At 44.3% G+C, this 21,416-nt stretch overlaps 1 protein-coding gene and 2 pseudogenes across 1 annotated transcript in view; 2 read left to right on the top strand and 1 right to left on the bottom strand.

The window, feature by feature from the left end:
* The window catches only part of LOC126424642 (luciferin sulfotransferase-like), a 76,513-nt gene extending 63,157 nt beyond the window's left edge, over positions 1–13,356 (bottom strand). The window contains exon 1 of the mRNA XM_050087375.1: positions 13,155–13,356. Within this exon, the coding sequence (XP_049943332.1) occupies positions 13,155–13,356 (202 nt within the window). The remainder of the gene's footprint in view (positions 1–13,154) is intronic.
* On the top strand, positions 5,210–5,327 carry LOC126425360 (5S ribosomal RNA; annotated as a pseudogene).
* Positions 13,357–17,397: 4,041 nt separating the features above from the next.
* Positions 17,398–17,515, top strand: LOC126425402 (5S ribosomal RNA; annotated as a pseudogene).
* Positions 17,516–21,416: the final 3,901 nt, after the last annotated feature.

Raw genomic sequence — 21,416 nt, 5'->3', positions numbered from 1 at the left:
TACTCCAATTAGCAGTTTCTGATTTGATGTATTTATTTCGAAAAACAAGAACTCTGCTTCTCCTTCGCCCTTTGCATCCGATGTGCATAGTATAGTAGGTCTCAGATCAGAGCGAATATAGGCACCCACACCACCCCCGCGTCGTGTTTCACGATCTGCCCTTAGGAGAGAGTAACCAGTGATTCGGATAGCGTCGGAAGAAATGTTTGGTTTCAACCAAGTTTCAGAGACGAGGATAATATGGAACAGCGATTGGCAGAACAGGTCACAGAACTCGTCGAAGTGAGCCGTTAGCGACTGAGCGTTCGCGTGGGCCACAAAGAGCCCGCCGCCGGAACCGGTCCGTCCCATTGTGGCCGCCTGTAGGACCGAGCGCGCTCCGTCTACCTGCTGGCCGGAAGAGGGACAAAAGCTGGATTTCGCGGGGGAAGACATATTTACAGGTGTGTTCAAGGTCGTGACTGACTCAAGCGTCTGTGGGCTAAAGGTGAAAGACAAGCTGGAGGTATCGGAGAAGGGAGCGAAAAGAAAGCAAAACGTAACTCTGTTATGTCTTCCTTGAATTCCCTTTGTACTACTTTGCGTTACTCTATTTCGAATATACACTCTTTGTAAAATTTTAACTATCTATTACTTCGAAATACTGCTACCGTTTTTTGGCTCTTAGGACATTTCGTATTAAAGAATCTAATACTCGTTTCTCTATAAACACTCTCTAAAGACCGGTTACAAGGCGATAGTGCTTTGTTCATTGCCTCAATTTATGAGGTTTCTAACAAGTAGCTGGTGCCAAAGACCTCTTTGTTTCAAACACTTTTATGTTACGATAAAAAAAAAACAGTGCAAATTAATGAAACGCATGTGTGTGTCATCGAAGAAGTATCGTACCGATATTTAATTATTAACATCGCTGTTGTGCGTTATTTTATTTGGATTGAAAAACTGAGACTTTTAAAGTGAAACAGGCGTACATTTGCAGGAGTTTAGGTATTCTTCGACATGACTGCCATGATTAAATTGTAAACAGAAAATCGTGAACGCCATTTCGTAATAATTCTTCAGCTGCTTAGGTTCATTCATATTGATTTTCAAGCATATATAAACTCGCACTGAACATAGTGGGTGGTTATAATTCCCTCCCACTTTGAGAGATCTATGCGGCGTCTAGCCTGTTCTCATTACTCATCACATTTACTTCCGACGGTAATACATTCTTACTACATGACTCATATTCTATAACCAATGTATACAGACGTAGAAGAGACACTTCAAATACCGGACGAAAAGTCCATAATTTTTTGGAAAAGAAGAAAATGGTGCACGACGGAGATCTGAACACGTATCTCCCGCTTTGCGGTCCAACACCGTGACCCCACAACCACGACGCCGTGATGTTTGTAATACATTCGGTGTTGCTCATCTTGAACTTGTACCGTTCACTGTTTCGATTTTGCTTCTTTTTTTCTGATCTGTGTTCAGATTTTGACAGGCTATCCAGTGGACCATTTTACGACTAAATCTGCAGGGGGTGCGATGGGGAGTTTCCCATGTAAGAAGAAATCACGAATACCACGATACGCGAACGCAAAAGCAGATGTAGAAGGATAAGGTATAGAAGAGGAAGACGCAGGATACAGATACGTGCTGAGAACAGCTGCGGCTATGGTTGGGACTTTCAGACGTGGTAAATGGACAACCGGTGCAAAAGGGCAGGAGAACGCCCTACTAGACACAGCGAACTGATGGAAAACAACTGGGTTAAACTAAAGAAGACAATAAATCGGAACAATTGATATTCCGCTTTCAAGATTATAGTGGTCCTTAGACAGCCTAACGCTGCCTTACGAAACAAAAAAATGAAGCAGCCAGAAGACATGGTCGAATGTCAGTGTAACTTAGTACATGTGCAGACCACCGGCGGCTAGGTAAATTTTTAGGTCGATAAATGTCTATGATTGTTAGAAAGGCCACTAGTGTCCATCACCGTTTATGTGCTACTGGTCCATAGTGTCCAACGTGCACTATGGACATTGTGGAGACCACTAGTACACCAGAGGACTGTTGCATCAAGAAATACACCGGGAGAAACTGAAGATTCGCTGTATTACTGTTGTTGGTATTTAGTGTTGTCAGCAGACCTAGCGGAGCGTCTTTAGTTATTAATGAAAACTTTCTCAGTCCCGGGTTCGAAAATTTTGAATACAAATCATCAGCAATAGCTGCGGATAACTTCCGACATACGAAGTCACGCTCAATCAGCCAACGGCCTTGTCAAATGTAGCGGAGAAACGTGGTTAAAATACACTTTATTACAGGAACCATTTGAGTACTTTATTTCAAGGATGTCCAGTCTGAAGTTCTGTGGTTAACAGCAATCAAATAACATGTAATAATTCTTGAATCATGTCCATACACAACTATATACATTGACTAATGTACTCTAACAGGTGCGAGGCAGCGACTATCACTGTGGAAGACTAGAGCACAGCGCAACGTATTTGGGTGCAATGCGTACTGAGTCCCGATTGCCGGCCGCGGTGGCCGAGCGGTTCTAGGCGCTACAGTCTGGAACCGCGCGACCGCTACGGTCGCAGGTTCGAATCCTCCCTAGGGCATGGGTGTGTGTGATGTCCTTAGATTAGTTAGGTTTAAGTATTTCTAAGTTCTAGGGGACTGATGACCTTAGAAGTTAAGTCCCATAGTGCTCAGAGCCATTTGAACCATTTTTTGAGTCCCGATTCGACTTACTGAAATGTCGAGATTAAGATTGAGACAACTCGGTCCACAGCGTTGGCCTATATGCACGCTGCTCAGGGGGCGTTATTGAAGCGTAGCCTGAGGGCGTGCCTTGGTCTTCTCTTGTCATAGGCGCCCCTAGTTCAGCGCCTGCTATACAATGTTCCCTAGTGCCGACCGGTGTGCTGGCGAAGTACCGCATTCGGGCCTCTCGGAGGGGACTGCCAAGGGGAAGATGACGATGAGAAAAAGACAGAATAAACAACAAAAGGATAGTGTTCTACGAGACGGGGCGTGGAATGTCAGAAGCTTGAATGTAGGAGTGAGTCTACAAAATCTGAAAAAGGAAATGCTAAGGCTTAATCTAGGTACAGTGCGGGCTCAGTGAAGTGAACTGGAAAGAATGCAAGGAGTTCTGGTCAGACGAGTATAGGGTAATATAAACAGCAGCAGAAAATATTATAACAGAAGTAGGATTCACTGTGAAAAGGCAGGTAGGGTAGAGAGTGAGTTTGAACAGTTGAATGAAAGTATTGTAATCAACAGTATCAATAGCAGACCAACGCTTACAACAATAGTTCAGGTATACATGCCGATGTCGCAAGCAGAAGATAAAGAGACAGAGGAAGTATACGAGGATATTGAACGGGTAATCCAGTACGTAAAGGGTGACGATAATCTAACAGTCGTAAGGGACTGGAATGCGATTGTAGGGGAAGGAGTAGAAGAAAGGCTCACTGGAGAATGTGGGCTTGATAGTAGAAACAAGACAGAAGAAAGACCAATTGAATTCATCAATAAATATCAGTTAGTAACAGCAGATGCTCTGTTCAAGAACCACAAGTGAAGGAGGTATACTTGGAAAAGGCCGGGAAATACGGGAAGATTTCAGTTATATAAAGGTCAGATTCCTATATGAGATACTGTATTGTAAGGTGTACCCAGGAGCAGATACATACTCAGATCACAGTTTAGTAGTAGTTTGAAGTTTTAAGAGATTCGTCAGTAAAAATCAATCAGCAAAAAACTAGAATATAGAAGCATTAAGCTAATGGGAGGTATGCTTAAAGTTCTCTGAGGCTATAGATACTGTGATAAGAAATAGCTCACTAGACACTGCAGTCGAACTGAAACATGTATGTCTAAAGAGTGCAAACACAGAATCTGCAAAGAAAACCGTAGATAGAAGGAAGGCAATGGCCAGGATAACATATGAACTTCAGCTACTCGACGAAAGAAGGAAGTACAAAAATCTTCAGGAAAATTCAGGAATACAGAAATGCAAGTCAGTTAGGAACTATACAGATGGTAAGTGCAGGGACGCCAAGGCAAAATCGCTGCACGGAAAATGTGTAGAAATGACTGTCGGAAGAACGGGTTGCGATGTTTTTTGGGGGAAGAGACCAAACAGCGAGGTCATCGGTCTCATCGCATTAGGGAAGGATGGGGAAGGAAGTCGGCCGTCCCCTTTTCAAAGGAACCATCCCTGCATTTGCCTGAGGAGATTTAGGGAAATCACGGAAAACCTAAATCAGGATGGCCGGACGCGGGATAGAACCGTCGTCCTCCCGAGTAGGAGTCCAGTGTGCTAACCAATGCGCTAACTCGTTCGGGTGGAAGGACGGATTACGAACAATCTTCGTAAAATTAAAAGCAAGATCGGCAACATTAAGAGATTAATGGGATTTACACTGTTAAATGCAGAGGAGAGAGGGGATAGATGGAAAGAGTACACTGAAGGCCTCAGAGTGGGAAGGCTTGCCTGACGACGTGATAGAGGAAGAAAGAGGAGCCCACAGAGAAGAGGTAGGACATCCAGTATGAGAATCAGAATGTAAGAGAACTTTGCAAGAGTTAAGATCAAATAAGGTAGAAGGGACGGATACGACTCTATGGGAATTTCTAATAGGGGGGAGTGGCTACAAAGTGACTATTCATGTTGGTGCGTAGAATGTATGAGACTGGCGACATACGATCTGACTTTCGGAAAAACATCATCCTCACAATTCCGAAGACTGTAAGAGCTGACAACTGCGAGAATTATCGCACAGTCAGCTTAACAATTCAAGCATCCACATTTATGACAAGAATGGTATACAGAAGAATAGAAAAGAAAATTAAAGACCTGTTACATGACAATTAGTTTGGCTTTAGGAAAGGTAATGGCACCAGAAAGGCAGTTTTGACGTTGCGGTTGATACCGGAAGCAAGACTGAAGAAAAATCGAGACACGTTCATAGGATTTGTCGACCTGGAGAAGGCGTTCGACAAAATGGTGCAAGATGTTCGACCTCCCCTCCAGCAGGAGTTTCGAGTCCTCCCTCGGTCGAGAGTATGTGTGTTGTCCTTAGCAAAAGTTAGTTTAAGTAGTGTGTAAGTCTAGGGACTGATGACTTCAGTAGTTTGGTCCCAGGAATTCACACACACATTTTGTTCGAATTTGAGAAAAATAGGGTAAGCTGTAGGTAAAGATGGCAACGGCCTTGCCGCAGTGGATACACCGGTTCCCGTAAGATCACCGAAGTTAAGCGCTGTCGGGCGTGGCCGGCACTTGGATGGGTGACCACCCGGGCCGCCATGCGCTGTTGCCATTTTTCGGGGTGCACTCAGCCTCGTGATGCCAACTGAGGAGCTACTCGACCGAATAGTAGCGGCTCCGGTCAAGGAAAACCATCGCAACGACCGGGAGGGCGGTGTGCTGACCACCTGTCCCTCCCATCCGCATCCTCATCTGAGGATGACACGGCGGTCGGATGGTCCCGATGGGCCACTTGTGGCCTGAAGACGGAGTGCTGCTTTTTTTGTAGGTAAAGATGGGTAATATGCAATATGTACAAGAGCCAAGAGGGTGCAATAAGACTGAAAGACCAAGAATGAAGTGCTCGAATCAAAAAGGATGTATGATATGGATGGTGTCTGTCGCCCCTACTAGTATTGTTTGGGGGAACTCTGACAGTAGAGCAGTACATCATGGTACCAGTTTTCCGCAGGACAACACTCGCCCAGACAGGGCGCATATCTCTATGAACTGTCATTGTGAGATCGTGGTACTCCCGTAACCAGCAGCATTCTCAGATCACTCAACGATAGAGCATATGTAGGACCAGCCCGAACGTGAACACCGTCCCATCTACTTCTACGTAATTACTCCGCAATTCACAGCTAAGTGCCTGGCAGAGTGTTCATCTAACCCCCTTCACAATTCTCTATTATTCCAATCCCGTAGAGTGCGCGGAAAGAACGAACACCTAAATCTTTCCGTACGAGCTCTGATTTCTCTCATTTTATCGTGGTGATCGTTTCTCGCTATGTAGGTCGGTGTCAACAAAATATTTTCGCTTTCGGAGGAGGAAGTTGGTGATTGAAATTTCGTGAGAAGATTCCGTCGCTACGAAAAACGCCTTTGTTTTAATTATATCCAGCCCAAATCCTGTATCATTTCTACATCTACATCTACATCTACATCCATACTCCGCAAGCCACCTGACGGTGTGTGTCGGTGGGTACCTTGAGTACTTCTATCAGTTCTTCCTTATATTCCAGTCTCGTAATGTTCGTGGAAAGAAAAATTTTCGGTATGCCTCTGTGTGGGCTCTTAATCTCTCTGATTTTATCCTCATGGTCTCTTCGCGAGATATACTGCTTGACTCCTCGGTGAAGGTATGTTCTCGAAACTTCAACAAAAGCCCTGTCTGAGCGTCTCAGTGACACTCTCTCCCATATTTCGCGATAATACAAAACGTGCTGCCCTTCTTTGAACTTTTTCGATGTACTCCGTCAATCCTATCTGGTAATGATCCCACACCGCGCTGCAGTATTCTCAAAGAGGACGGACAAGCGCAGTGTAGGCAGTCTCCTTAGTAGATCTGTTACATTTTCTAAATGTCCTGCCAATAAAACGCAGTCCTTGGTTAGCCATCCCCACAACATCTATGTGTTCCTTCCAATTTAAGTTGTTCGTAATCGTAAATCCCAGCTCAATTCACGGGCTTTAGATTTGACTGATTTATCATGTAACAGAAGTTTTACGGATTAGATTTAGCACTCATGTGGATGACCTCACACTTTTCGTTATTTAGGGTCAACTGCCAATTTTCGCACCATTCAGATACCTTTTATAAATCGTTTTGCAATTTATTTTGATCTCCTGATGACTTTATTAGTCGATCAACGACAGCGTCATCTGCAGGCAACCTAAGACGGCTGCTCAGATTGTCTCCCAAATCGTTTATATAGATAACGAACAGCAAAGGGTCTATAATACTACTTCGAGGAACGCCAGAAATCACTTATGTTTTACTCAATGACTTTCCGTCAGTTACCAAGAACTGTGACCTCTCTGACAGGAAATCACAAATCCAGTCACAAAAGTGAGACGATATTCCGTAAGCACGCAATTTCACTACAAGCCGCTTGTGTGGTACAGTGTCGAAAGCCTTCCAGAAATCCAGAAATACGGAATCAATCTGAAATTCCTTTGTCAATAGCGCTCGACTCTTCATGCGAATAAGGAGCTAGTTGTGTTTCACAAGAAAGATGTTTTCTAAATCCATGTTGACTGTGCGTCAATAGACCGTTATATTCGAGGTAATTCATAATGTTCGAATACAATATATGTTCCAAATCGCTGCTGCATATCAACGTTAATGATATGGGCCTGTAATTTAGTGGATTACTCCTACTACCTTTCTTGAATATTGGTTTGACCTTATTGAGGTAATCCATTAGCATACTTTGAAAGGAACCTAATTGGTATACAGTCTGGACCAGAAGACTTGCTTTTATTAAGTGATTTAAGTTGCTTCATTACTCCGAGGATATTTACTTCTACGTTACTCATGTTGTCAGCTGTTCTCGATTCGAAATCTGGAATATTTACCCCGTCTTCTTTTGTGACGGCATTTCGGAAGGCTGTGTTTAATAACTCTGCTTTGGCAGCACTTTCTTCGATACTAACTCCATTGCTATCGCGCAGAGAAAGCATTGTTGTTTCTTGCCGCTAACATACTTCACATACTTCCCGAATCTCTTTAGATTTTCTGCCAGGTTTCGAGACAAACTTTCATTGTGGAAATTATTATAAGCATCTCGCATTGAAGTCTGAGCTAAATTTCGAGCTTCTGTAAAAGATCGCCAATCTTGGGGATTTTGTGTCTGTTGAAATTTGGCTTTTTTGTTTCGTTGTTTCTGCAACGGTGTTCTGACCCGTTTTTTGTACCAAGGTGGATCATCTCCGTCGTTTGTTAATTTATTTGGAATATATCTCTCAATTGCTGCCGACACTATTTTTTTGAATTCAAGCCACATCTGGTACACACTTATGTTATTAATTTGGAAGGAGTCGAGATTATCTCTCAGAAAGACGTCAAGTGAATTTTTATCTGTTTTTTGAATAGGTATATTTTTAGTTTATTTTTGGAGGGTTTGTGGGTTACAGTATTCAGTCTCGCTACGACAGCGCTGTCTTGACTAATCCGTGTATCCGTTTGATGGTCGTTATAAACTCAGGATTATTTGTTGCTAAGAGGTCAAGTGTGTTTTCACAACCGTTCACTGTTCGCGTGGGCTCATGAACTAACTGCTCGAAATAATTTTCAGAGAATGCGTTTAACACAATTTCGGATGATGTTTTATGCGTACCTCAGGAATTTAACATGTACTTTCGCCAAAATATCGAATGCAAATTAAAGTCACCACCAACTGTAATGGTATGAGTCGGGTACGCGTTTGAAATCAAATTCAAGTTTTCTTTGAACGTTTCTGAAACTGTGTCATCTGAATTGGGAGGTCTGTAAAAGGATCCTATTATTATTTTATTCCAGTTGCCAACAATGATCTCTCCCCATACTGACTCACAGGAGCTATCAACATCAGTTTCGCGAGGAGAGAAACTACTTCTAACTACATAAACACGCCATCGTGTTTGGCCTATCCTTTCGGAACACCGTTAGGTTATTCGCAATAATTTCGGCTGAGCCTGTATCCGTCTTTCAGTGCGTATAATAATCTGAGCATCAGTTACGTGTTGATTGCGTCTTGTGCTGGCGAACTTAACACAGGACCAGAATCTCTTAGTATATGGTGATCGGTGATCTTGCGCTGTCGAAGAATGAAATTGCAATGAAATCAAACCTTCAGCAGCTTACAGGCATTGATAAATGTCAACAGGGACATTTGGAACTTGTGTGCCACGACTGGGACTCGAACCCGTGACCTCCTGCTTACATGTCAGACGCTCTATCCGACTGAGCCACCTAGAACAGAGAGGATAATGCGACTGCAGGGACTTATCTGTGGCACGCTCCCCGTGAGACCCAGATTTCCAATTTTCTTTCCACACACTACATTTGTAGTGTGTAGTGTAGTGTAATTTCATTCTTCGACAGCTGCAAGATCACCAATGGTATCTGTTCTTGTGGACCTATCCGAAAGAACAGATACCATCTTCATACAGATAAGGCTTACCGGCCAATGATCTTCTTCAGTACGGATGCACTCACATTGCCCGAACTCTTACGGGAATTGGTAGGTTGATTGCCGCGAGTAATGAGTATAGTGGACAGGGGGACTACGAATGTAGCGTGTGGACAGTAAGTTGGGAATGTGGGTCTCAAGGGGACCGTGCCAGAGATAAGTCCCTGCAGTCGCACTATGATTTGTAGCCTTGGTGGCTCAGTCAGATAGAACGTCCGCCATGTAAGCGAGGTTCCAGGTTCGAATTCGAGTCGGGGCACAAAATTTTTAACTGTCCCCGATGATATTATCAGCGCCTGTAAGCAGCTAAAGGTCTTATTTCATTCAGAATGTCTTAGGGATTTCTGACAGATGTCGAGACAGACGTTCGTTGTGGAAGCTTAAAAGCGGTGGCTCGTTTTTATTTTACATGCTACTCTTCCTTGCTGTAGGGGCTCTGATTTTTGATATTTTTTGTCCAAACCAGCAAGGTAAAACAGAGGCCACTACTTCCACCACATTAAGTGGATTTAGTGCTCACGTACTCACACTGAGCCGTGAACACTTCCCAGTTTATCAGTGGGGATTAGTTGGACATGATTACTACTGTTATCGGTGCCATGCGTGCAATGGTCGTGCCAGGCGCGCGATATTGTATCTTTATACTGTTGTTAATGGCGCGAGACCTGCACGACCTGATAGCAAACGTTATAGTTTTGCATTATTCTGTTACACTAGGGGTGAGTTCACGTAATGAAAGAGAGAGAAAGTAAGATTGACGGACTCATTTATTAAACAGTTGAGAATCGAAGAATAATACAACCAAACCGCGGTGGGGGAGAAGAAAGATTCGAGTTCAGCAGCCTGCCCCAACGTACGTTCATAACCAGCCACGATAGCAGGAGTAAAGGAATTTTAGTAACGATCGCCGTATTATCAAAGAGAATCCCATTTAGTAAAGGAAGGGGGCGCAGGCGTGCGACAACCACCACCATGAATCAGCCAAAGACCAAGAAAGATGCTACTGTGCGTGGATCGCTAGGTAGCCTCCCGTACTAAAGCAATAAAACCCGCAAGACGCGAAACTATTCACAATGGCCTATAAGGTTCCCTCTGGGCCGCAGGGCGCGAATCTACAGCGCACGTCGGCGCTCATGCTTACCGCACTTCACCTCCTGGAGGCGGCACCTCCGGCCTCAGGCAGGGTCACACTAGAACCGACTACTGCCCCTTTGTCCAGCACCCATCCGCGAAGGGCGGTTGGCGCCCGCCCTCGAAAAACTGGCGCGCACCTGAACTGGCCAATCATAGGGCCGGAATTTCACAGGGAGGTGACTTCGCGACGTTAAAATCGAGAAGAAATAGCTGTAATAAGGTTGGTAAGGCAGATTGGGGAACTGAGAGCAGGAGAAACTTTGGCCACTACTCACTTTCAAACGACACCACGTGCTACCCTGGCGATCGGAAAAAGGATGGGAAACGGGGAGCCATCATGGCTGCTGGGAAGACTGCTGCCCTCGCCCACAAATAAAGAAAATTCCTGGCGCCAAGCTCCCCTCACAGATCAGTGTCAGACAAACCAAAAATCGTCAAATAAATCAGGCAATCCATAGAAATTATTAATATTGCCTGATTTATTATTTTGCCGAGTATCAGAATTCTGGGATTAGAAATATGAAATACGAGCACTGAATGGTGAATGAAGTGCACGTCTTTCAAGCTATTAAAAACATCTCACTTCGCAGTTCTCGCTAAATTTCGAGGTATTCATGGTGCCTGTGGGCAGAATATCAAGAACCAGTTGCAATAGTAGTGGTTCAGTTTGCCTCAGGAGAGGATACGTCGACTTTCTAAAGCCCTTCCCAACGAAACAGTGCGTGCATCCAGGCAAGAGGAGGTGCGAGGCCACACTGACAAGTGGGCTCGCACTGCCAGGTTCTTTGTCAGTTTGACTCGTGTTGTAATTATGACATACCCCCTCAACCCGTGAAGTGTCATTTCGTTTCCTCCTCCCCTTCTGGGAACTTAACTTTATCTGTCAGGAAGTGTAAAATAGAAATTCTTTATCTCAGTCTAGTCCGAAATTGGTCCCAGTACTCGGTAAGGTAGTTTTTTTTTTTCAGTGAGAAAAGCACTCCGACCGCCGTGTCATCCTCAGAGGAGTATGCCGATAGGAGGGGGGTGGGGTCAGCACACCACTCTCGCGGTGGTAGTGATGGTATTCTTGATCGGAGCCGCTACTATTCGGTCTAGCTCCTCAATTGGCATCACGAGGCTGAGTGCACCCCAAAAAATTGCAACAGCGCATGGCGGCTGGATGGTCACCCATCCAAGTGCCGGCCACGCCCAACAGCGCTTAACTACGGTGATTTCACAGGAACCGGTGTATCCACTGCGGCAAGGCCGTTGCCTACTTTTTTCAGTAAACGGCAGCAAATCGCTACAACTATTCTTGTTTCGTACATCAGCCGTGAAACACAAGCTTTCAGAGAGGTATCTGTCCGCCCCGGTAGCTGAGTGGTCAGCGTGACAGACTGTCAATCCTAAGGGCCCGGGTTCGATTCCCGGCTGGGTCGGAAATTTTCTCCGCTCACGGACTTGGTGTTGTGTTGTCCTTATATATAAATAGTTAACAGCATCTCCATGTCCAATAAGAGCTTAAAGCTAGGTACCTCTTCAAGGGACCTACGCCTTCCATTAAGAGGCAGCGCACAGTCTGTATGGAAGGATCTTAATTGTGGTCCCTCTCTTTTGAGCCCAACCCGGCGGATACCTATGGTAGATCGGGGAAAACCACCGCTCAGGCTGTGTTGCTGGCGGGGCCGGAAGGTGCTAACTGCCACACCACGTATCATTGTAAGTCTCATTGGCTCACCGTGAACTGTTTGTACAACCAACCTACACTATACCTCAACCTCCACTATACTAAGAACTTCTCATCTGAATAAAGTTGGGCACCTCTTCAAGGGACTGGTAAGAGGCGGCGCACGTCCTGGATGGAAGGGTCTTAATTGTGGTTCCTCTCTTTTGAGCCCAACCCGACGGATACCTGTGGTAGATCGGGGAAAACCACCGTTCAGGTCGTGTTGTCGGCGGGGCCGGGAGGTGCTTGCGCCTGATGTACTCTACTAGGAGCCTTGTAGGCTCACCACAAACCGTTAGCGTCATTACCTTATTACTTTCACCACGAGTACCCTTTCATTAGCAACTTTGAGACAAGCACAAAATCAGTTACCTCTCTATTGTATATCGTAAATAGTTTAGCAGGCTGGACATGGAGGTCTTAGTCTTAGTTTCTAGCTTTAACGTACCCTAATCTCTTCTAGTTAAGGTAGTTTTTAGGATGGTAGATGCTAAAGGCATGGCGAGCAACGGCCAGCGTCTTGAGGGTCATTCCAAGACCCGGGCCGCCGCCCACAACCAGGTGACGGGCAATATTATACCTATAACTTCTCTATTCAGTTCTCTTCCTTCCTTCTTTCTAAATATTTAATTTCGTTTTGTTTATTAATATCTTACTCGATTTTGTATTAGTTATAAGTTTTTCTAATGCTGCACAAAAAAAAAATATCAAAGGGCTCTAAACAGAGCCCGCCTCCACGTGGCGGGATACGGGCAACGGTGTGAGTGGGGACGGGAGCCGGTGTGGTGTTACTTTCAGTCACAGCGGACCCCGGACCCAGTCACAGCGGCTAAGTGGCAATATACGACCCACCATAAGAAATTAGACGGTGGGTCACAAAATATAAGCAGCTAGTGAAAAAAAAGTGTCCTAATCATCATCATCTCATCCCCATCGACGCGCAGGTCACCGAAGTGGCGTCAAATTGAAAGACCTGCACCAGGCGATCGGTCTACCCGACGGGAGGCCCTAGCCACACGGCATTTCCATTTAGAGAGGTATCTGGTCTTATAGAGACGTAAAAAATCAGAAGAACCGTCGGGTTAGTTTCATTGTGACTCACCCGACTTTGGGAAGGTGACGACCCAGACGTCGTCGTGGCGGACGGGGAAGTCGAGAATGCGCTGCCCGTCCAGCACGTAGTCCCTGGGCAGCGTGATGCCTCCACGCTCCGTCACGACGCAGCCGTCCTCGTACACGTTGTCCGCCGCTGCCAGGTACTTCTCCGCCAGCGGGTGTCGCAGGGGCTGTCCGGTGAACGACATTGCCAGCACGACCACGAGCTACCTGAAGAAAACGGCCATTCACTTATTTTCTGCACTTAGTATTTGAAACATCATTCAGAATCGAAAAGAAATGCCGGCAAGGCTCAATCTTAGGTCCACTATTCTTGTTCATATACACGGTGATTGTAATTATCGTTTAAAACCCCCGGGAGCGACGTAAGTGACGCCGAGTCAATTAATTTAATACGGCACACATGGGGGCCGCAAATACTGGGCAGTACCCCAAAAGTGGATGACAAATGTTGAGCATGTGACGTCACCAGCTGTACCTCGCCGTACTTGCGTTGGTTGAATCTATTCATGTATCTACATCTACATCTACATGGATACTCTGCAAGTCACATTTAAGTGCCTGGCAGAGGGTTCATCGAACCACCTTCACAATTCTCTATTATTCCAATCTCGTATAGCGCGCGGAAAGAATGAGCACCTATATTTTTTTATACGAGCTCTGATTTCCCTTATTTTATTGGGGCGATCTTTCCTCCCTATGTAGGTCGGTGTCAACAAAATATTTTCGCATTCGGAGGAGAAAGTTGGTGATTGGAATTTCGTGAGATGATCCCGTCGCAACGAAAAACGCCTTTCTTTTAATTGAAAAATATGTAAAAATCAGCCAACCGGTTGCATAGGTTTTCTATATACCTTGACCAGGTTTCGTCACCTCTTAGGGTAACTTCATCAGAAGGTAAGGTAATTACATGAAGAACATATCGTCAAAGATGTATAGTGGTTTAAGAGCTGAGCTGCTCAAGTCATACATTAAAATATAAAACAATATCCTCACACAACACCGGTGTTACTTATGTTTTAATGTTTGACCTTTTGAAGAACTTTCTTTTATATTGTAATTTTTGAGAAACTCAGCTCTTAAACCACTGTACATCTTTGACGATATGTTCTTCATGTAATTACTTTACCTTCTGATGAAGTCATCCTTAGAGGTGACGAAACCTGGTCAAGTTACATAGAAAACCTATGCAACCGGTTGGCAGATTTTTACATATTTTTCAAATTTGTGTATACGGTTGCTGCAAACGTCAGCCATGTTCACAGTTGTGTGCCTTTCTTTTAATGATGTCCAGCCCAAATCCTGTATTCGTCAGCCATGTTCAAAGTTGTGTGCCTTTCTTTTAATGATGTCCAGCCCAAATCCTGTATTATTTGTGTGACACTCTCTCCCATATTTCGCGATAATACAAAACGTGCTGTCTTTCTTTGAACTTTTTCGATGTACTCAGTCAGCCCTATCTGGTAACGATCCCACACCGCGCAGCACTATTCTAAAAGAGGACGGACAAGCGTAGTGTAGGCAGTCTCCTTAGTACGTCTGTTACATTTTCTAAGTGTCCTGCCAATAAAACGCAGTCTTTGGTTAGCCTTCCCCACAACATTTTCTATGTTATCCTTCCAATTTAAGTTATTCGTTATGTAATACATAGGTATTTAGTTGAATTTACGGCTTTTAGATTAGACTGATTTCTCGTGTAGCCGAAGTTTAACGCGTTCCTTTTAGCACTCATGTGGATGACCTCACACTTTTCGTTATTTAATGTCAACTGCCACTTTTCGCACCATTCCGATATTTCTTCTAAATCGCGTTGCAGTTTGTTTTGATCTTCTGACGACACCGTCATCTGCAAACAACCGACGACGGCTTCACAGATTGTCTCCTAAACCGTTTATATAGAAAAGGAACAGCAAAGGGCCTATAACACTACCTTGGGGAACCCAGAAATCACTTGTGTTTTACTCGATGGCTTTCCGTCAATTACTACGAACTGTGACCTCTCTGACAGGAAATCACAGATCCAGTCACATAACTGAGACGATATTCCATAAGCACGCAATTTCACTACGAGCCGCTTGTGTGGTACAGTGTCAAAAGCCTTCCGGAAATCGAGAAATACGGAATCGATCTGAAATCCCTTGTCAATAGGACACAGCACTTCATGTGAATAAAGAGATAGTTCTGTTTCACAGGAACGATGTTTTCTAAACCCATGTTGACTGTGTGTGAATAGACCGTTTTCTTCGAGGTAATTCATTACTTTCGAACACAATATATGTTCTAAAATCCTGCTGCATATCGACGGTAACGATATGGGCCTGTAATTTAGTGGATTACTGCTACTACCTTTCTTGAATATTGGTGGGACCTGTGCAACTTTCCATTCTTTGGCTACGGACCTTTCGTCGAGCGAATGGTTGTATATGATTGTTAAGTATGGAGCTAATCCATCAGCATACTCCAAAAGGAACCTAATTGGTATACAGTCTGGACCAGAAGACTTGCTTTTATTAAGTGATTTAAGTTGCTTCACTACTCCGGGGATATTTATTTTTACGTTACTCGTGTTGGCAGCTGTTCTCGATTCGAATTCTGGAATATTTACTTCGTCTTATTTTGTGTATAACACCTGATCGTCCCAACTCAAGTATTCACCTCGGCGCGCTCCAGACATACTCGCGCAACATTAACGCGTGAGGCTAAGTTTTCGGGTCCTGAGTCTGGCAGGCAATGTTTTTTTTTCCACCGCGTCGGGCAATTATGTGTTTACATTAGTTTAAGATTTATCGTTTGTTTTACTGATCTCGCGGTCCCCGCTGGTTTATTGCAAAGGACAGTACAACAAAACCCTACTGAGTCGTGCTACAAGTAAAGTGCAAAATGCAAAGTGCAAAGTGCAGTACAAGAAAAACCTGAAGTGTTTTGCCGCAAGTAAATGGGTATAATCTTCCGAACTGCGTCGTTTTCCTTACCAAATAAAGTCTGCAAAAAAAAATTAAAGAAGAAACAAAAGGAAAGTAGCTCAACATGAGAACCGCTTTTGTTTGGCTACATCTGCTGACGTCACAATTTTAGTTCTTACCATCCTCTTTTTAGACATTTCCTGACACTTTCGGCCGTATGTATCTTGTACCAAATTACTTATTTTGGCTCCATCTAAGTCACTTCGGGGGGTTTTAAACTATAATAAGAATCACCCCCTATGTAAACGATCTTCCATGTACTTTACCACGAGCAGAATTAGTTCTATTTTCAAATGACACTAGTACTGTAATCAGTCGAAGCATACATACAAAAACAGAATAAATAGTGAACAATATTCTGAAAAGTATCATTGGCTGGTTTTCTGCAAATGGTCTCACCTCAGTTTTAAAAAGACACAACACATCAAGTTCTCCTTATCTAGGGCCTATATACCAGTGATAAGTGTAGCTCAAGTACGGTGGAAATTTCAAAATTCTTAGGTGTCCATATTGATGACAATTTAAACTGGAAAAATGATACTTTGAAACTCCGAAAACAACTTAGTTCAGCCACATCTGTACACAAAATTATTGCAAATCTTAGGGACAGACAAATGAGTAAGCTGACTTATTTTCTATATTATCATTCAGTAAAGTCATATGGAATAATGTTCTGAGATAATCTCATTGCTCAAAAACGTGCTGTAAGAATAACACCTGGTGCTCATCCACGATCATCTTGAACACATCTGTTTGAGTTGAGTTTTCTGACTATACGTAGTCCCTCACGAAATTTCTTGAAAATGCCCAGTAGGGTTCAAAAGGAACAATGATGTGCGTAATGATAATACCAGAAGGAGAAATGACAGTCATTATTCCACAATAAGATTGTCAACAGCACAAAAAGGGTTGTACAGTCCTGCAACTAAAAGTATTGATCACTTACCCTGTGATATCAAATGTCTGACAGACAGCAAAGTAAAGTTTGAAAACAAATTGAAAAAGTTTCTCTTTGACAACTTCTGTCCCATAGAACAATTGTTATTATTTTAATGTGTAAGAGGTGGTGGACAGGAATTAGTAAGTCACTTGTGTATGTTTAAAGAAGATTGAAATATTCAGCATGTCACCACATTTACAAATTAATTTGCAATGTGAATGTAAAATGTCTCGTTCCACATTACTGTGAACTGTCGTCATAAATAATCCACGGATCTTGAATCGAACTAAACAAGTAACAATTATTTATTAGCTAACAGTTTTTAGGGCAACGGCCTTGCCGCAGTGGATACAGCGGTTCCCGTCAGATCACCGAAGTTAAGCGCTGTCGGGCATGGACGGCACTTGGATGGGTGACCATCCGGGCCGCCATGCCCTGTTGCCATTTTTCGGGATGCACTCAGCCTCGTGATGCCAATTGAGGAGCTACTCGACCGAATAGTTGCGGCTACGGTCATAGAGAAACATCATAACGACCGGGAGATCGGTGTGCTGACCACACGCCTCTCCTATCCGCATCCTCATCTGAGGATGACACGGCGGTCGGATGGTCCAGATGAGCCACGTGTGGCCTGAATACGGAGTGATTATCGGTTTTTAAACGGCCCCTGGAGTAGACTATAGTCCGTCAGAGTTACTGATATCCTTTGGAGAGCCAGCCAAGACGAAACTGTTCCACCCGGCATGCACGATATATGCAACAGCTGAAATACCCCCAAAACTTCAAGAAGAGCGTAATAATTCCGACTCCAAGAAACCAGCTGCAGACAGGTATGAATATCAGTTTAATGAGTCATGGCTACAAAGTATGTACAAGAATTATTTACAGAAGAAAGAAACAGCAGGTAGAAGCTGGCCTTCGGGAAGAGCAGTTTGGGTTCTGCAGGCTGGTTCAAATGGCTCTGAGCACTATGGGACTTAACTTCTGAGGTCATCAGTCCGCTATAACTTAGAACTACTTAAACCTAACTAACCTAAGGACATCACACACATCCATGCCCGAGGCAGGATTCGACCTGCGACCGTAGCGGTTGCTCGGTTCCAGACTGTAGCGCCAGAATCGCACGGCCACTCGGTTCTGCAGGAATGTAGAAACCTATCTTAGAGGATAGGTTAATGAAACGCAAACCACTGTTTATAACTTTTGTAGATTTAGAGAAAGCTTTTGACAATGTTGACTGAAATACGCCTTTTGATATACTGAATATGGCAGGGGTAAAACAGGGGAGCAAAAAGTTACCTACACTATGTGATCAAAAGTATCCGGACACCCCCAAAAAGATACGTTTTTCATGTTAGGTGCGTTGTGCTGCCACCTACTGCCAGTCCTCCATATCAGCGACCTTAGTAGTCATTACACATCGTGAGAGAGCAGAATGGGGCGCTCCACGCAACTGACGGACCTCGAACGTGGTCAGGTGACAGGGTGTCATTTGTGTCATACGTCTGTATGCGAGATTTCCACACTTATAAACTTCCCCAGGTCCACTGTTTCCGATTTGATAGTGAAGTGGAAACGTGACGGGACACTTACAGCACAAAAACGTACAGCCCGACCTCGCCTGTTGACTGACAGAGACCGCCGACAGTTGAAGAGGGTCGTAATATGTAGTAGGCAGACATCTATCCAGACCATCACACAGGAATTCCAAATTGCATCAGGATCAACTGCAAGTACTATGAAAGTTAGACGGCAGGTGGAAAAACTTGGATTTCATAGTCGAGCGGCTGCTTATAAGCCACACATCACGCTGTTAAATGCCAAGCGACGCGTCGCTTGCTGTAAGAAGCGTAAACATTGGACGATTGCACAGAGGAAATACGTTGTATAGAGTGACGAATCATGGTACAAAATGTAGCAGGGTGTGGGTATGCCGAATACCCGGTAAACGTCATCAGCCAGCGGGTGTAGTGCCAACAGTAAAATTCTGAGGCGCTGGTGTTATTTTATGGTCGTGTTTTGCATGGAGGAGGCTTGCAGCCCTTGTTGTTTTGCGTGGCACTACCACAACACAGGCCTAAATTGATGTTTTAAGAACTTTTTGCTTCCCACTGTTGAAGAGCAATTCAGAGATGGCGATTGCATCTTTCAACACCATCGCGCACTTGTTCATAATACACGGTTCTGGCGGAGTGGTTACACGACAATAACATCCCTGTAATCTATTGGCATGCACAGAGTCCTGGCTTGAATCCTATATAACACATTTGGGATGTTTTTGTTGTCGATTGGCAAGACAGTCAATCCACTAGGAGGAAGCCGAAAGGCACGCGTTTAAGCTCACGCAGGCTGGCGTGAGGTCTGGAACAGGACACGGAAATGAGAATAGCCGAAAACGCACGTAGCTGCTGGAATACTTAACTTTAATCCATAATTGGTGAACATCGCTCTTGACGGTACATGTTTTACAGCATCAAGAGTGATTGGTAATGGCGCCTTGCTACGTTGTAGCAAATGACGTAGCTGAAGGCTATGCTAACTATCGTCTCGGCAAATGAGAGCGTAATTTGTCAGTGAACCATCGCTAGCAAAGTCGGCTGTACAACAGGGGCGAGTCCTAGGAAGTCCCTCTAGACCTGCCGTGTGGCGGTGCTCGGTCTGCAATCACTGATAGTGGCGACACGCGGGTCCGACGTATGCTAACGGACCGCGGCCGATTTAAAGGCTACCACCTAGCAAGTGTGGTGTCTGGCGTTGACACCACAGTTTTGGAACGCCGACTTCGCGGCAGGACTCACCGTCCGACATCGATACCTCTCCTCAGTGCAGCACTCCGTGAAGAATGGGCTGCCATTCCCCAATAAACTTTCCAGCACCTAACTGAACGTATTCCTGCGAGAGTGGAAGCTGTCATCAAGGCTAAGGGTGGACCAACACCATAGTGAATTCCAGCATTACCGATGGAGGGCGCCACGAATTTGTAAGTCATTTTCAGCCACATGACCAGATACCTTTGATCACATAGTGTACAATTTGTACAGAAACCAGGGGGATGGTATAAGGGTCGAAGAGCATGAACAGGAAGCAGTAGTTGAGGAGTGAGAAAGGTTTGTAGCTTATCTACGATATCTCTTATTCTGCCCGTTGGGCAAGCTTTGAAGGAAACCAAGGAAAACTTTCGAAAGGAAATTAAAGATCAGAGAGACGAGACAAAATCTGTGGTATTTGCCGAGGGCATTGTTGTTGTACCGAACGTAAATACACTCTTCAATATAATGGTGGATTTTTTGGTCTCCGAGAGGATACCGAGTGAATACTATAACACATACAAGATTAAATATCAGTTCAGATTATTATCGATGAGAAGAATTACTTAACGTTCTACAATCCATTTCGATAGTAATGTACATACATTTGATACAGGTCAATTACAAATCTCTCAGAGTGCATTTAACAATAACTTTCACGCAGAGTTCTGCCTAACACATTGTTCACACAGCTGGCCTACTAGAAGACGATGCTGTCGCCTTACTCGACGATCACGGACTGGTTCTGAGCGGTCCTGTGCTCTGCATTGTGCAGAAGAGCGGTATGGGCGGCGTAGCGAAGCGTTCCTGGGCGTGGCTACGCGGATGTCGCCCATTCGTCGATGCGGCTTACAGTGACTACGGGTGTGGTTGCGTTGCGAACTATCAACCTTGCTTTGGCACCTCGTTCCTCAGACAACACCATAATTGTTGTTCTGTCAGAGACAGCAAATGGCTCGGAAGAGCAGTTGAAGGAATGTATACTGCCTTGAAACAAGACTATAAGATGACCATCGACGAAAGTTATAGAAGAGAATTGGAATGGAATCCAATTAAATGACGTGACGCTAACAGAATTAGATTATGAACGGAGACACTAGAAGTGGCAGATGAGTTTTCCTATTTAGTTAACAATATATCTAATGATAGATGAAGTAGACCAGATATAAAATACTGACTGTCTACACCAAGAAAAAGCATTTCTGAAAAGAAGAATTTTTTTATCTTCGAATATAAATTCAAGTGCCGGCAAGTCTTTTATGAAGACATATGGTTGGAGGTTAACCCTGTACTGATGTGAAACATGGACGATAAGCAGTTCAGACAAGAAGAGAATAGAAGCTTTTGGTGGTGCTACAGAAGAATGTTGAAGATTACATAGATAGATGAAATAACTAAGAAGAGATACAGAATTGCATTAGGGGAAAACAGAGGTTCATCGCACAGTTTGACTAGTTGATACAACACATCGTGGGGCATAAAGAAACAGCCAGTTTGGTAAGGGAGGCAAGTGTGGGGCGCAAACACTGCAGAGGGAG

The sequence above is a fragment of the Schistocerca serialis genome, chromosome 10, assembly GCF_023864345.2.
Source record: "Schistocerca serialis cubense isolate TAMUIC-IGC-003099 chromosome 10, iqSchSeri2.2, whole genome shotgun sequence".
In the NCBI taxonomy this organism is placed as follows: domain Eukaryota; kingdom Metazoa; phylum Arthropoda; class Insecta; order Orthoptera; family Acrididae; genus Schistocerca; species Schistocerca serialis.
This window is presented reverse-complemented; position numbering and strand designations above follow the sequence as displayed.